This window comes from Sciurus vulgaris (assembly GCF_902686455.1).
Source record: "Sciurus vulgaris genome assembly, chromosome: 6".
Lineage (NCBI taxonomy): Eukaryota > Metazoa > Chordata > Mammalia > Rodentia > Sciuridae > Sciurus > Sciurus vulgaris.
The window spans coordinates 32923843-32939770 of record NC_136466.1 but is presented as its reverse complement, the minus strand read 5'-3'; the positions used below and the strand labels follow the sequence as shown (position 1 = coordinate 32939770).

At 49.5% G+C, this 15928-nt stretch overlaps 1 protein-coding gene across 5 annotated transcripts in view; it reads right to left on the bottom strand.

The window, feature by feature from the left end:
* Window positions 1-15928, bottom strand: part of JADE2 (jade family PHD finger 2) — a 51389-nt gene that overhangs the window by 30776 nt on the left and 4685 nt on the right. For 4 of the 5 annotated variants that reach the window (XM_079144127.1, XM_079144129.1, XM_079144125.1 and 1 more), the window contains 2 exons: window positions 9904-9961; window positions 7826-7920 (listed from right to left, as the gene is read on the bottom strand). In XM_079144127.1, the coding sequence (XP_079000253.1) occupies window positions 7826-7920; window positions 9904-9961 (153 nt within the window). Of the gene's footprint in view, window positions 1-7825; window positions 7921-9903; window positions 9962-11824; window positions 15921-15928 lie in introns of those variants that run through there. The other variant, XM_079144128.1, reaches the window with a different exon arrangement.

The window sequence follows — 15928 nt, the reverse complement described above, 5'->3', positions numbered from 1 at the left end:
TGGGAAGACCTGCCCAATGCCAGGCTGGGTTCTGGATGTTGTCGGAATTCCCACAGCACCGATATTGGAATCTTCTTGTTTCCTGCCATGTCTTCCTTACCAGGAAGTGAAAGCACTGAGGTCTGGCTAGACCACAGTGCACACAGGGCCTGGCACATGCCAGGTGCAAACCAATACTTGAATGACTTGAGATGCTTCCATGGATCAGACACCTCCTTCTTGGGTGCTGCCCTAGAATACAGCTGGGCAGTTGGGTGCTGTTACCTTCCATCGTAGCCTCTGTACCTTCATCTAAAACCTGACCACAAATATGGCAGGCCATTTTTAACCTAAACATCCTTTTATTTCGCTATGCCAGGGGTTAGGCTTGGAAAAGACTTAATTATTCTCCTAAAATTACTTTGAATAATTTATGAAAACCGAGTAAAGAATAAAACGGACACGGATGCACATATTGATGAATGGCATTTGTGCGGTGGCAAGGAAGTTGGAAGCTGGAAAACAAGCAATTTTCTTAGAATGTGAATGTTTACTACTCTTCTCTCGTTTGGCAGAAATCAACAAATTGTCTTTAAAGGTCTGCTGCCTAGCAACCAAGTTCTGCTGAGCTACTTAGGAAATACTAATTGTAACTTCTTCAAACAGTATGGAGGATGTTTAAAGGACACAACTCTAATTTAATAACCAACCAGGGTGCCCGGGATGCCAAAGACCTTGCTCTGTCCAGATGTAGGGATATCGCCCCAGGAACACATCACGTGGCCCTGTTCTGCGGTTCCTTTTCCTGAGACCAAAGACCACAACCACCCACAAGTCTCCCTTTCTACACCCATTTCCCCAGGAAGAACTGAAAACAGGTTATGTAAGAAAGATCGGTGCATCCGGGCACAGTGGGGTACATTTGTCATCCCAGCAGCTTGGGAGGCTGAAACAGGAGGATTGCAAGTTCAAGGGCAGTGTTACCAAGGTCCTAAGCAACTTTGCAAGACCTGTCTCCATATACAAAATAAAAAAGGTTGGGGATATGGCTAAGTGGTTAAGTGTTCCAGTACCAAATGGAAGGAAGGAAGGACGGAAGGAAAGAAAGAAGGAAGGGAGGGAGGGAGAGAGGGAGGGAGGGAGAAAGGAAAGGAGAGAGAAAAAGAAAGAAAAAGAAAAGAAAGCTCAGTGGAGTCTGTGATCTCCAAAAGCCAATAGCAGACAACTTTCAATGTTCAGTAACACTTGGGTGGCACAGGTGGTTTTAGAACATGATGGTACCATCTAAGGTGCCTATTTGAATGGTTCATCCAGGAACCTTGCTTCTCTCTTTCCTTTTCTCATGGGCTGAATTACTATGTCAGAATCCTTTGGACTAAAGTACCAAAAGAAAGTTGGAATTTTTTTTTTTTTTTTTTTTTTTACTGGGGATTGAACCCATGGGCCCTTAACCACTGAGCCACATCCCCGGCTCTTTTTTTTTTTTTTTTTTTTTTTTTGCGGTGCTGGGGATTGAACCCAGTGAACCCAGGGCCTTGTGCTTGCAAGGCAAGCACTCTACCAACTGAGCTATCTCCCCAGCCCTCCCCAGCTCTTTTTATTTTTTATTTTGAGACAGGGTCTCACTAAGTTGCTTAGGGCTTCACTAAGTTGCTGAGGCTGGCTTTGAACTAGTGGTTCTCCTGCCTTAGCCTCCCAAATTGCTGGGATTACAGGCATGGGCCACTATACCCAGCAAGAAAGTCAGATTAGTTAAGGAAAGGCTTCAGCATTTATCAAAACTATGAATAATGTTATCTGTGGAATTATTTGTTTAATAGCCATCTCCTTTAATAACCAAGCAGTAGAAAGACATACTGCATGTGTCTTGTGTCTCTATTGCCTTTACTGTGCCCATCTGTGGTGCTATGCTTGGCACAAAGCAGATGCTCAAGAATTGCTTCTGAGTTGGGCACAGTGACACATGCCTGTAATCCCAGCCACTCAGGAGGCCAGGGCAGGAGGATCCCAAGTTCGAGGACAGGCTGGGTAAGTTAGTGAGACCCTGCCTCAAAATAAAAAGGGAAAAGGGTTGGGGGTGTAGCTTATAGGAAGAGTGCCCCCTTGACCTCAGCACTGCATAAAGAGAAAAAAGAAATGCTTATGGAATGAGTAAATGAGTGAATGAATCCCAGGAGTTGACTGAACTATGGCTAAAGGTTAGTTTCCTGTTTCTTAGGGTAGAGGTAGGAGACTGGCCCTGAAGGATTCTTCCAGGCAGAACTCAGAAACTAGTCCTAGTCACTGTCCAAAGCCAATGGAAATGGCTTTGGCCAGGACTGCCTCTCCTTGACCTGTCCACACCAGGAGGGGTAACCCTTCAACCTTTAAGAAATGTTTGAAGGTCTCCTTCAAATAGCCAACCTCATGTGAAATTGCGGTTGTTTTCTGAGCACCCAACTTACCAGAAATAATAGCACATAGAGTTAAGGCATGTCAGGTATCGTGTTAAATGTGTTACCTACATAATCTAGCCCAATTCACATCGCCCCCATTTTACAGATGTGAAGCCTGAGACTCAAGACCACTTGTTTGAGGTCTTCACTGTCCTTTAACCACAGCAGTACTTACTGCCTGCAACCAGCCAGAGAGTTCATCTTTTAAATAATCTTCTTTGGGCTGGATCCTGATAAAGGGTATCTCAGCCAAGAGTAAACCTCCACTTAAAAGTTGATATGAAAGACCAGAGAAGGGTTCTGGAACAGCCACCCTCTGCCCAGTCAAGTTTCAAGCTACCACTAGGCTAAGTCAGTCAGATGCATTAAAAGAAAAAAGAAAGAAAAAAAAAGAAAAAACCAAAAACACACACAACATCTCATTCTCTTATTTTCATGAGGATAACAGCACTTCCTGCTCTTAAAGAGAATTTATTACGCACATTTCTTTTGCAAGACAAGTCCCAGAGGCAAGGAGGCCTTTCCAACTGGCGGGAGCAACGATGTTCCTGACTCCGCTAGAAGTGGATTCTGCTCCCCCACCCCAGAGTTGAATCTCAGAAGCAAGTGTTTGGCCCAGCAAAAGAGCTGCCTACCCCGCAAGGTCTCAGAGGAGCAGCTGGTGAACTACAAATGTGACTTAAAGCCACAGGGGCATTTGGGGAATTTTCTTGTTTTCTCTCTCAAGCTTGTGGACATTCTGCAAGTCACTACAACACAGGCCATCAGTGCTTTTATATAAAATGTTATTTCAAACATCTGGGTAACACTTCTGTTCCTCTAGGAATACTTCTTATTTATCCTGTGCTTCTGAGTCCCAAGACAGTCTGGCCATCCCTACCTTCACCCTGGGGTAAGAAGGGTCTTTAGAAGCATGGGTCAAGCCACGAGACCAACATATTTTGGAGGGATGTCCTTATATAGGAGCTTTGGAGGACACTGGGTCTGAGGGGCATCACTTTAGTGGTAGCAGAGGCTGTTTTTACCTCTCTACCCAAGTCCCTGTCCCTGAGGACAAGGAGCTGGACATCAGAGAAGGGGCCCTGTGGAACACATAAATATCCCACTTATTTCCTCCTCTAAGGACATACTAATTTGTCACCAGGGCCTACAAAAGAGCTGATGGTTGGACCCCAAGCCCTACCCTCCCTGTTCTGGGACCATCCAATTCAGGCTTCCATCTGAGGGTGGACAACTTCACCTTAGACCTCCAATCCTTGCCCCACTCACCTCAAGGACCTCCCCCACTCCCAGGCTCCAGGGGTCCCGGAAAAGACGTTCATATTTCCAGAACTCGAATTCCATGGTAGGACAGGGTAGGGGGTCTACCTACAGCAATTCTGAGGCTAGAGACAAATAGTCACTTGACAAGGGTCACAATGTTCCCCAGTGGCAAAGCCTGAGCCTTTTGGCAAAGCCAGCTGCACCTCCCCTAACGGACACTTTCCTGTGCAGCACCTGCATCCTGCCGGCAGCCAGAGGACAAGCTCCCTGGGGACAGGAGCTGTGCTTTCTGTACCTCTGGCACAGAGCCCAGCACTGAGCTAGGCCTCTTAGGCACTCCCAAGTGCTTGCTGATCTTAGCACCAGCAGTTCCCAGTTCCCTGTCTCTGCCCCAGATGACTTCTGGGGACACTGGCTTCCTGAACACAGTTTTCTACCTCAAGAGGGCCTGCCCAGGGAAATCCCCACTGCCTGGTTGCCCTTCTGCCTGCTTCTCCACCCCAGGCCTGGGGAAGACATAAACCACAGGGCTGGCCTCCAGGTCTTTTCAAGAACTGTCCTTCACAGTCCTGGCAGTACATCTCAGGCTGGGCAGAAACCAGTCAACCCCTAGCACCTGTGGAAAGAAAGGTGGTGGCTACCCCGTTTCCAGCCCCCGCCCCCAGAAGCTTCCTGGGAAGAAGCCAGGAACTCCTATCTTAGGCAAATGAAGGCGAGAAAGCTTAAGGTTGGTGCTCTCACTGTGGCTCACAGCAGGGTTTTTTTTTTTTTTTTTTTTTTTTGGTAACAAAAGTACAAGCAGGTACCTGGGGTCCCACCCCAGCCATTTAAATCAGAATATCTAGGCATAGAGTTAGAAGGAGGTCCGATATTAGTATTTAAAAGAATAACCTGGGGTCTGAAAGATACATCAGATTCTCCAGATATGATTCACCAAGGATTAGGCACTAACAATGCCTACTTTATTTGGTGAAGAAGGCCTGGACAAAAACTCTAGGCTCTAGCAGAATTTACATAATGAAACCAATCCCTAGACTAGGCCAATCCTTTGCCCACCTTCAGGATTTAAGGGCCAAGGGACAGATCTGCTTTGTGGGATTCCACAGACAGGCAAAACAGAGCGAGCAGCCGGCTAAAACTTCTGGCTCAGCCCCACCTTTCCTTTTCAAGGTAAAAGGGAGTCCCGAGGCAGACTTCGACATTGTGGGCTTCCACCAAAACCCTAACCCAGCCTCCCAGGTATTTCAGGGCCTGTTCTTTCAGGCATCCCCCCAACGCCTGCATTCTCCTTTCCTTTCCGGCTGAGGGAGAGGCCAACCATTGGGTAAGGGCCAGATGGGAAGCTGGGCCTCAAGGCCTCAGCCCTGTCCAGGGTCCTGACTACTGGTCAGCACTTTCTTCAGTCCTGGGGTACCTTGCTGGGTGTTAGGAAACCTGTACCCTTGCAGGGGCAATGGGAAGATCAGCCTCTGATGTCATCACGAGGCACCCTGTCTTGCCTGAACCCAGTCTCAGTTACTTCCCAGCAGTTGAGTTTGCTATGTGCCCACAACTAGTGCAATGCTAAGATCTGGAGTCCTCAAACCACCCCCATCGCTGTCCAGATTTGAGAAATGAGACCAGGTGAACTGAGGCTTCCACAGCTCTGCAGCCAGTTTATACACCACACATGTGACTCGCAAGTGTACCCAGCAGGAACTTGAGCCACACTGCGAGCACATAGTGTGACTAGCCTGATAGCTGCCCCACAGACATTGAGCAGATGGGGCTCCCAAAACATCTTGCCCCTTCCAGGCTGGGCAGACCATAAAGGCCCTCCCTTGAAGTCCATTAAGAGAAAGAAGCGGCCCAGCAAGCAGATTTAATGCAAGTACTCTGCAAGCCAAGTCCTGCTTTCCTCTCTGCCCTCTCATGAGCCAAATAATCTTGAAGCTTTCATTGATGGTTCCTTCTCTGTCTTGCAGAATTTATGCCGGCCAGGGCTCAACCTTCTCACTTAGAGACAAGGAAAACCTCAAAGGCTGCTTTCCAGCCTGCTGTGGAGAGGGAAAGTTTGTCCTTGGCCACAGTTCAAGGCCAGGAGGACTCCTCAGCCCTCCAGGAGCCCAGGGCTTGAAAGGGGGCGGGGTGCGTTCCAGTTAGATCTCCTGGCCACCTGCAGAGGCTCCTGGTCTGGGACCTGGGCCCATGTGTAGCCGGTCCCTAGCAGGGCTCTTTTCATGGTTCTACTTTATTTTTAGGTACAAAGGTTCTAAGCTGGAAAACCCAAGAGGCAGGGGAATTTCTGCCCCATGCAAATTGTTCTTTATTCTCAGCCTTCAGTGACACCTGTTTCCTCCCAGACAAGCCTGATCCTGGTGTAGGTGGCAGCCCTGCCACGGGGAGGCAGCTCCTCCACCCACCGGTGCCTAGAGGGGCGGGGCAGGGGAGGGGACTGGCTTGAGCTCACCCAGGAATCCAGGGAATGAACAAGCCTGGGGAGGTCCCCCACCCCACTCCGACAAGGTCTATTTAGAACAATCACAAAAAGCAAGAAACTGGTGGGATTCTCTGAAAGGCAGGTTCTATATCCAAAAATGGGCATGGCAGTTTCTGCCTCCCAGAGTCAGAAAGGCCCATAAAGGGGGCCGCTGTTTTGCTAATCTTTCTTAGCAACTGGGGAAACCACTATAGGTCTTGGGGTGAGATCTAGTACAACCCCAGGAGGCAGGACCCTCCCTAGGCCCCACCTGCCTTTGGCTCCCCTGGCTGCACGTAGGCACATTCCAACCTCCCATCCTGCATAAACCCCAGCAACGCGTCCCCTTCCTTAACAGCTTCCCCAGAGATATCTCCATCCAGCTCCACCCCATCCCCCCATGGGGCCATGGAAAGCCACTAGGTTGGGGTGGAAGGGTACCAGGTCTCCAAGTATTCCCCACTTCCCTAGGGAAGAGCCCTAGGGTAGGGCAGTTCCTGGAGGCGGAGTCCTTTTTGAAATGCAAGGCTCTGCGGAAGACCCCCTGGGGCTGGGTAAAGTCTGTGGCGCCAGAATTGCCTCCGTAGTTGGGAAAGGGGAGGAGGAAGGATGGCTTGGAAAGACACCCTCCCCCCACCAAACCAAGGGCACAGTAACAGAACTCTGGGCCTTCCACCCTTGGCACAGTCTCCAAGTCTCCTCCATGTGACTGGGACCCTTGTTTTCCTTTATCTAAAATAGAAGGTTTGAGAATCTACAACAGAATTCTCAAGAATCCAAACCAGCCAACTTAGCAGGACCCTGTCTCAAAATAATAAAAAGGGCCGAGTACAAGCTCTGTACACACACACACACACACAGAGTAGTGTCCAGACCCCTGGCTCCTCTACAGGTTGCAGAACAGTGAACAGTGCCAGGTTTGAAATGCCCACCTCTGAATGCTCTTGCAGCCCCATCTGTGCCAAAGGCCTCTTCTGTGTCCAGCGGCAAAGGCAGTTACCCCCTGAGGAGCAGTAAGAGCCCATGTGACTTTTCTAGGGCTGTAGGAACAGGGTGCTGATGTCCATTTGTTTACTCCCAATGCTCTTCTCTGCTTCAAAAGCCATATATACCTCAACTAGCTGGGGAAAACTTCCCAGGTCAGAGCAAGAAAGGCTTAAAGTGCAGGTGCATGTGGAATGATCGTAAGTAGATGGCTCTGAGGACCCCATCGCCCAGCTCAACACCAGCAAATCCTGTTGTCCCTTGGCTTGACCTCCAAAATATACCAAATCCTCTTCCTTTTTACTCCACTGCCAGAACCAGCTCTAAGCCACCCAGCATTCCTTTCTCTCCTGAACAACTGCAAATGGTTTCCTTTCACAGCGGCCAGTGGGGCCTTTTATTAAAACATCAGGCTATGTTATAATCCTGTTTATGATCCTTGAAAGGCTTCCCCTCTCAGATCAACAGGAACGGCTTTATGACAACCTAGGAGGCCTAGGTAAACTGGCCCCCTTATTCCTTCTACCCAGTCACGCCGGCCTCTCCTCACACAGTGCTCAGGGCTCTGTGCCAGGAATGCCCCCACTGCCACCCCTCCCCCGCCACAGAGGCATGGTTCACTCTCTCCCTCCCCCACAGGTCTCTCATCTCCAGTCACCTCTGCACCCCAGTTTAATCTTTCTCTGGGAAGCTTGCCATAACCCACCTCTGAGGGCTTCTTTTCGTTTTGTCGGGGCCAGCCCGACTTGGTGCTGCTGGGTAGTTTGGAGCATCTCGTTGCTGATGTAGATGTAGCATGACCTGTAGAGAAAGAATGACCCATGAGAGAGAACAGCCCTGGAGAGCCAGGAACACCACCTGCCTGATTCCACTGCTCACCAGAGGAAGCTCACAAGGAAAGCTCTGGCTTAAATCATCAAAGGGGGACCCTTGTCCCTGCTCTGGTTAGGACCATGCTGCTACTCTGGGAAGATGCCCAACGTGTAAACAGAGCAGGGCAGGGCAGTAGGAAGTGCTCCTCTGGACTAGACCCAGAGACAATGAAACTTGGGAGCTTGTCCCCATGGACAAATGACTTTGTCCCCAGGGTGACACTATTAGGAAGTGATGTGGACATTTAGATGGGGCCTCATGGAAAGTCCTTAGGTCACTGGGGCCAAGCAGACATGGACTGAAATCTCCAAAACTGTAAGCTAGAAAGACCTTTCCTTCTAGAAGCTAATTATGTCAAGTACTTCTAATAGTGAGATGAAGCTAACACAGGGGTCAGAGGTGAACTGTCTTTTAAGGGCTGACTGATATCATGCCTTTGAAGTCTTAGCATAGTCCCTGGCACACAGTGATAAACATCAGCTATTACTATGAGGGGCTAAGGTCCTTGCTAGACTATAGCACTGTGGCCTCCACCCCTATGAGTCAAAAAAGCAACAAGGGCCACAGGGAGATCCAAGGCTTTGGTTGAACAAAAGCAGCAGCTACAGTGGGCATAGGAGCTTGTGGGGAGGCAGTGAGCCTAGGCCTGGCCAGGCCTGATGCAGGCACAGGGCTCAAAAACCCAGATGCCTGCCTTGTAGGTGCCTGGTCCTCTCACAGAGTTCCATTGCTTAAACAAAAGGGAGAAGCAGAGGACGTGGTTCCTGGTTCCACTGAGCCAGCCACAGCAGTGTGTGTGTGTGTGTGTGTGTGCACGCGCGCGCGTGCTGTGATCTGCTGCATGGGAGACAGACCAGCCAGGCTGAAACTAGAGCCAAGCCCAAAGGACAGCGAATGAGACCTAGAGATTGGAAAGTGACAAGAACCTGAATGACCATCCTGATACATCTACCCTTGGGCTCTTGGGGGCTGTGGAGCTTTGGGAAAGAGGAAGGGCCTTACGGATCCCATTAATCCTATTTGTTTACCACAAATGTTTGTGTGAGAAAACAGGTCTAGAGGTATAGGGCATTAGGCCTGCCTCCCTGCCTGGGCCTCCACAAGACAACTGATGCTACGTGGGATCTTCCTGCAAGGGTGTCCCTCCTACCCACAGCAGATGGAACTCTTGACTCCAACAGGCAAGCCTGGCTTCCTGGGCCATCTGAGAAGAGCTGCTCATGACCTCACACTGGAGAAGCGCTCTTGGCTGGCATGAATCTCCCTCCCTTCTCTGCTCCAAACTTCAGAGGTGGCTCCCTAAACTTCATCATCTCCTCAACAACATACCTGCTCCACACCAAGGTACCCACCCTGTGCACGAGCCTGCGATTCTACTGCCAAGATTCCATAAAGTTGGGCTTTTTCATTAATTTCTTTAGCCAACATTTACTAAGCACCTACAGTATGCCAGAATTAGAAGCTGGAGAATTAGAGCTGGGCATACAGCAGAGAGCAAGACAAGCGCCCTTTTATCAAATTTATCTCTGGTTAGAAAATGATACTTATCCGATAATTATAAAGAGTGACCTGTTTTCAACATTAAGCAGGGACTTCCTAAAAGGGCCCTGACTCCACAGGAAGGCCAAAGAAACTTCTTCTTTGAGCAGTCAGAAGTAGCAAATGCAAAGGCCTCACAGGGAGTTGATCTGCTCCAACCACAGGTAGCATGAAGGACACAGAGGGCCCTGGAGGACACAGTAAGGTGCAGGGACCACCTCAGGAGCAAAGAAATCTGACTTGATTTATGTTTTCATCAACATGCCCTGGATTGGGCTAAGACCATGGGGCAGCCTCCATCCATTGGGGCCTGTGGGCCTGATCATCATTCAAATGCTTCCCCTGTAGGAGTTGCAAACTGGAAGGACTTACTGTCACTGGTGTCAGAGTTGTCGCTGCTGATGGAGTATTTTCGCCTCTTCTCTTCCATCTGCAACAAAAGGCAGAAAGGTCCATTACATTCATGAAAACTTTGGAAAATCCTCAAACTTTCAGAAAACCACCCCATTCTCTACCTCTCCACACTCCCTCCCATGCAGAGAAAAGAGAATAAGGCTCTGCCCCTTCCTAGTCTTCTTCTCAGCCAACCTTTCCCTACCCATCCGCAGAGGCCCAGCAGTGGGGATGATCAGAAGTCTGATCAAGGGCCGGGGAGATAGCTCACTTGGTAGAGTGCTTGCCTTGCAAGCACAAGGCCCTGGGTTCAGTCCCCAGCGCAAAAAAAAAAAAAAAAAGAAGTCTGATCAAACAGGACAGAGGAAGAACTGGGAGGGTCAGCAGCTCCAGAATGAACAGTGACCATGACCTGTTCAGTCCCAGTGGAAAGTCAGGCTCATCAGAAACCCACTCACATAGCAGAGGTCTCCTGAGTATCCCCGGTGACCCCACTGGGGGTGAGCAAGATTGAGTCTTTCAGGAACACTGTACTATCTGAGTAAGACACAAGCCAGCACTGAGGGTACAATCCTGAAACTGGCTGCGAGCAGGATGTGGAAACAGAGATGTGGGTAGGACCCTGAGATACAGACCAAGAGTGAATGACCCTGGGCAGGACTGCCTGGCTCTCCTATGCCTCATTGTCCTCCCCAGATAAAACTTTATCTTAATGGGAATACCTAACTTCAAGATACTAAGGGTAGTTCTCGCACACAGACCTCAGGGTTCACCCTTTATCTACAGTATTTTGTGTTCCTGACACAATCTAATGAGCTTGAGAGCTCCTAGCTCTGTTTACAGGTGAGGCTCAGTGTGCCTGCTGGTAACTGGCTAAACTGAGATTTGAATGCAGGTCTGATCCTGGAGCCAAGTAATCTGCCTACGTGCAAACCATCAGTTCTGCTTGTTGGAAACCCTTTCCCATCCTCTTTTCTTCCTCTTAATCCCGCAGAGCCCTGGGTGGCTTGATAACCTGCTCAGGGTGTCACAGCTGCTCTGCAGCCAAGTCCTCACATGAGGATGGAGTGCAGAGGCCAGGGCACTTTCTGCCCTGCCATATTTGTTAGTTCTGGAATGACCTCATTGCCCACAGCCAAAGACAGGGAGGGAGTGGGGTCTGTCCTCAGGAAGCATGCCCTATGGCCCAGCCTATCTGCAAGCCAATTAGCCTCTTTGCCCCTAACCATAGTGATCCTACTGAGCCCTCGGGTGCCCCATCTTACCACAGTCCTACAGAGACGAGGGACCACTTATTCAGTAAGGCCGGGTGTGACTACTCAGATCTCTGGACCAGGATGACCCTTCTGCCTTGTACCTGACCTCAGCTAGGAGCTTCTATCCACCTGTGTGGATAGAGGTGTCCCTCAACAGAAAGGCAGGAAAGCTCACTAAGGCTGCTAGCTACTCAGTTCCAAAGGTGCAAAGTATTCTCTTCAGAGGGTGGGGGACCAAGGGATACCTGGTAGTGCAAGCAGCAGGGATGTAGGAGGTAAACAGCAAGACTGCTAAGCACTTCTTGGGCAGGAGGGGATACTCTGGTACAGTGGGACCTCACTGAGCCCTCAGAAGAGCCCTTAACTGCACGTGAATATGATGGCCATCTTGCTTTTACAGATGAGGAAACTGAAGCAGAAATTGGGTGACTTGCTCAAGATTGACAGTGCTTATATTTGACACAGGAGACCACACTCTTGTTGACCTTCAGACTTCTCTGCCTCTATGCTGCGATCCTCCCTGCCCTCCAGGGTCTGTGTCAAGAATAAAAGGGTGACTTCAACAGAATCCACATCTTGCCCAGCCCGGCCCAGCCCTGTCACTGGTGGGGCAGAAGAGGGAGAGGCGCTATAAATGCACCCACCTGTATTCTCCTGCAATCCTGTGCAGGAATTCCATTTCTCTGTTTTCAGCAAAGACGGTACTTCCAAACCAGGGGATCCCACAACATTAACAAAAGCAGAAGCTGTGGGGGCTCAAGGTATTGTTCAGTGGTACAGCATATTCTTAACATGTGGAAGACCTTGGCCTGAGGTGTGAGGAGCAGGAGCTGTGGATTCAGGGGTATTGAATTCAAATCCTAGCCCTATCACTTCCTAGGCCAGGGACTTTGGCAAAGACATACCTCCTAAGAGGTAAAACTGGATCTAGATTTTTACATAGATCTCCTGAACTTAAAATATTGGCAACATTTTAAATTTCTGAAACACTTTGAGAGGGCCAAACTAAACACATTCATGGGCCAGAATCAGTGAGACGAAATGAGAACAGCATATAGCCCTTGGCACAGCGGGGCTGGAGTTCCATACAGGTGCTAGTTATTAATACCATGGCAGCCTTGGACTAGGGAGGAGAATCCTGCCAGTGGCCAGCTGGAACCCCCTTGGACAGAGGGTACAGTGACCCTATACAGCATGGAAGAGCCCCAGGGCAGGCTCCATGACTGTCCATACCTGTCTCACAATACTATGTCCTACTGCCCAAGGACCAACAGGCAGGCAGACCCATGTCCCGTCTAACCTGTCCTCCATGAGAACACCCTAAGAGTAACCAGGGAATGGTTCTCTGTTGGGACTGCCCCACTGGAGGCAGTTATTAGGGAACAGATTTTGTGGTGACTTAATTAGAATAATAACTAGGCTTCAGAGTTCCCTGTTTGTGAGTGAAGCTTCTTTCCTTTGAACTAAGTCCATGCAAAAGGCCTCCCTGCCTCAAGTGAGCCCTTACTGTCATAGTGGCTACCAAAGCCCCAAATGAGACCTGGCCCCTGTGAGCCAGCCCACTGTCCCACAAATCAACCTCTCCTTTAACCCAACAAAAGGGACAGAGAGGACTCCTTTACCAAAGCCCAACACCAAGGATGCAAAAGTGGGAGGTGGAGGTGCCTTCATGTTGGCCTCTGTTTTTCTCTTTCCACTGGCCCCTCCAATCTCTCCCAAGGGCAAAGTCTGCTCTGGGAGATGCCCTCAGTATCACAAGGCACCTGCTTTTTAGGGGCAGAACACTGAAATTGAATCTATAAAGGACAGTCTAAGCAAGAAGGGTCTCTCCTTTTCCTTGCCATTTACAACTCCTATAGGACCCCAAAGGGGACACAGGCTGGAAGCTCTCCTTCAGGACTGTGTGCCCTGGAGCACCTTCAATAGAGCAGCAGCCCAGTCTCTGTGCATCCTCCACCCACAGCTAAACCATGGCAAGACCCATGAGCTCACCCCAGAATACACTTTTTCCCACCTCTATTATCACCACACCCATCTAAACCCATCTCACCTCTTGCTCATTTCCTAGCTTTCACTACTGTCCCCCCATAATCCAGGACTCCACACAGCAGCCAGAGTGATCTTTAAAAAGCATGAATCAGATCCCAGCATGCCCCTACTGAAAATCTTTCAAAGGCTTCCTCCTGATCAAAGGACCAATTGCAAACTCCTGACCACAAGAGCCTACACAATCTGGCTCCTGCCCACTTTGACAAGTTCACGTTCACCATGATCCCCTTCCTCACCACTTTATAGCCACAGGGGCCTTCTTTCATTTCCTCAAACAAGCCCAAGATCCCATGCTTTGAGACACAAGCTGTACCCTCTGCCTGGAATGTTCCATATGTTCTATGCTTGTCTGACTCTTCATCCTCCAGGTGTGGGCTTAAACATCATCTGTGTCACCCTATCTAAAGAACTTGGCCATGCAGTCACTCAAGGCCTCCAGGGCACCATCACAGCTGTGTTTGTTGAGCTACTTGCTGGCTGTTCTCCTCGGGAGTGTGTAAGGAGCGTGTCTGTTTAGATCCCTGCAGGGATCCCAACAACTCCATCACACCGCGCCCAAGTTCAAAATAGGGAGTGCTGAGTGTGCTCTTGTCCCCTTCCTCCAGAAATGTGGGGACCACACAGCCCAGCTGGCCCGTCTGTGGCTTGCAGGAACAAATACCCCAGTCCAAGATTCCGGCCTGTTTTCACAGCCTGCCTTCCCTGTCTTGACCTTACACATTTTCCACGAGGCTTTATTTGGTTGGGCTCCTGGCTAATGATCAATGTCAACTCAGTAATAGGGCAGCAATTTGGTGGCAGATGTTTTCTTGGCAGCCCTGGCCATCAGTCTTAGTGGGGGCCTCAGGTCTGGCCCTGGAACACCACTGCCCAATGCCAGCCCCCTTTAAAGACTTCTCCGCAAATAAACTCAAATAAACACCCTGGGCCTCCATTAACGCCCTTCCAGCTGACCCTGGGAACAGTGGGCCTTTCAGGTCTGCTACTGCAGTCCTCCCTGGGCAGTTAAAACACCCCAACCTGGCCTCCGGCCTCTCCTCTCCAGGGGCCACCAGGCCTGCCCTGCCCGCCACCACACACAGCAGGATTTCGTCGTCCTCCTTAAAAAAGGGGGGAAAAGGGCTTTCAAGCAGGCAATTTACCATTCCAGACACAATCTTTCAAAGAGAAACAAAAACTCTCCCTGTCTGAGGCAGACCACTAAGGCGTGTGTGTAATAAGATGCTAATACAATTTAATGATATTTCGGCTGGAAAACCTGTCCTCAGAGCCTCCTTGTGTCGGGAAGGCCAGACATTCAGAAAACAAGACTACACACTTTTAAATCGCTTGAAACCGGGGTCAAAGCCCCACTCTTTCCTATCTCTCATTAACTTTAATGCCTTCTTGGGGACAGTAAATTGCCGTTACAAAAATGATTTTGTGCACACGGGGTAAAGAACTACTGCCTGCAATCCTCAATCCTGCTTCTCCAAGCCGAGGGAAGCTTAAACCCTCTTCTAACACCATCACTGTCCACCTGCAATTCCAAGGGTCCCAAAGGGACCCAGCTTTCCTAAAATGTGCTGCCATACCAACTCTCCAAAGCAGTTGGGGACACACCAAAGGGATCCAGAGAGAATGAAAAGGACTTTGTTTTTAGTACTTCCTCACCCTACTCTTCACCTCAGAGAGGGCAAAGCTCCATCCCTTCATTCCAGTATGTGGCTGCCCAGTGGTAACTGGAGGACCCTTCTGACCTCTTCTTTGGAGAAGGGAGCTGGCTCTCTGGCCTAGCCTAAAGGTGAGAGAGCAGGCCAAAGCTGCACTGAGACCCTCCCCAAGTCATTAGAAAGAACAGTAAGAAAAACTAATACTAATCAAGTGCTTACCACATGCCTAGCTTTGAGTTTAGATATTTCCCCCCGCCAGTACTGGGGCCTTGCACATGCTAGGCAAGCACTTTACCAGTTCTGGACTGAGTCTTTTTTCTCTTTTTCTCCTTTTTAATTTTTGGTACTGGGGATGGAACCCAGGAGTGCTTTCTCACTGAGCTACCTCCCCAGTCCTTTTTATTTTTATTTTGAGATAGGGTCTCACTAAGTTGCTGAGGGTCTCACCAAATTGCCCGGGATGGTCTTGAACTCAAGATCCTTGTGGCTCAGCCTTGGCAGGAGCTGAGTCAATGAAATTACAGGCATGTGCTACCACCACACCTCGTGGTTTAGACTTTTTAACAGGATCCTCAACTGTTATTAACCCCATTGGTAGATGAAGAAACTGAGGCCCAGAACCACTATCACAGTAGACGATCATGTAGCCAGGATTCAAATCTAGGCTGTGACTCCAGAGAGGATACACCATCCCCAAAGGGCTAATGTGTATATATAACCTCCAATTTCCAAAGTGTGGTTGGGGTATTCTAAACTACTGAGAGGAGACTAAGAGGACCATCTAGAACCCCAGAACCAACCTCTCTAACTTCCTAAGTTTTTATCTGGGACCTCCAATTGTCACCCTTTGAGCCACAAGGGTAGGAGCCCTATGTGGGGGGGCAGGGTAAGGTATCCTCTCCCCAATTCTGACCTAATGAAAAAACTGTGAGTTTCCCAAGCAGCCTACTGCAAGGAAGTCTCTGACTGGGTAATGAACATAAAGACAACCACCTCCCTGTTAACAGAAACAATGGTTATAACCAGACACCCTGCCCACAACCTCAA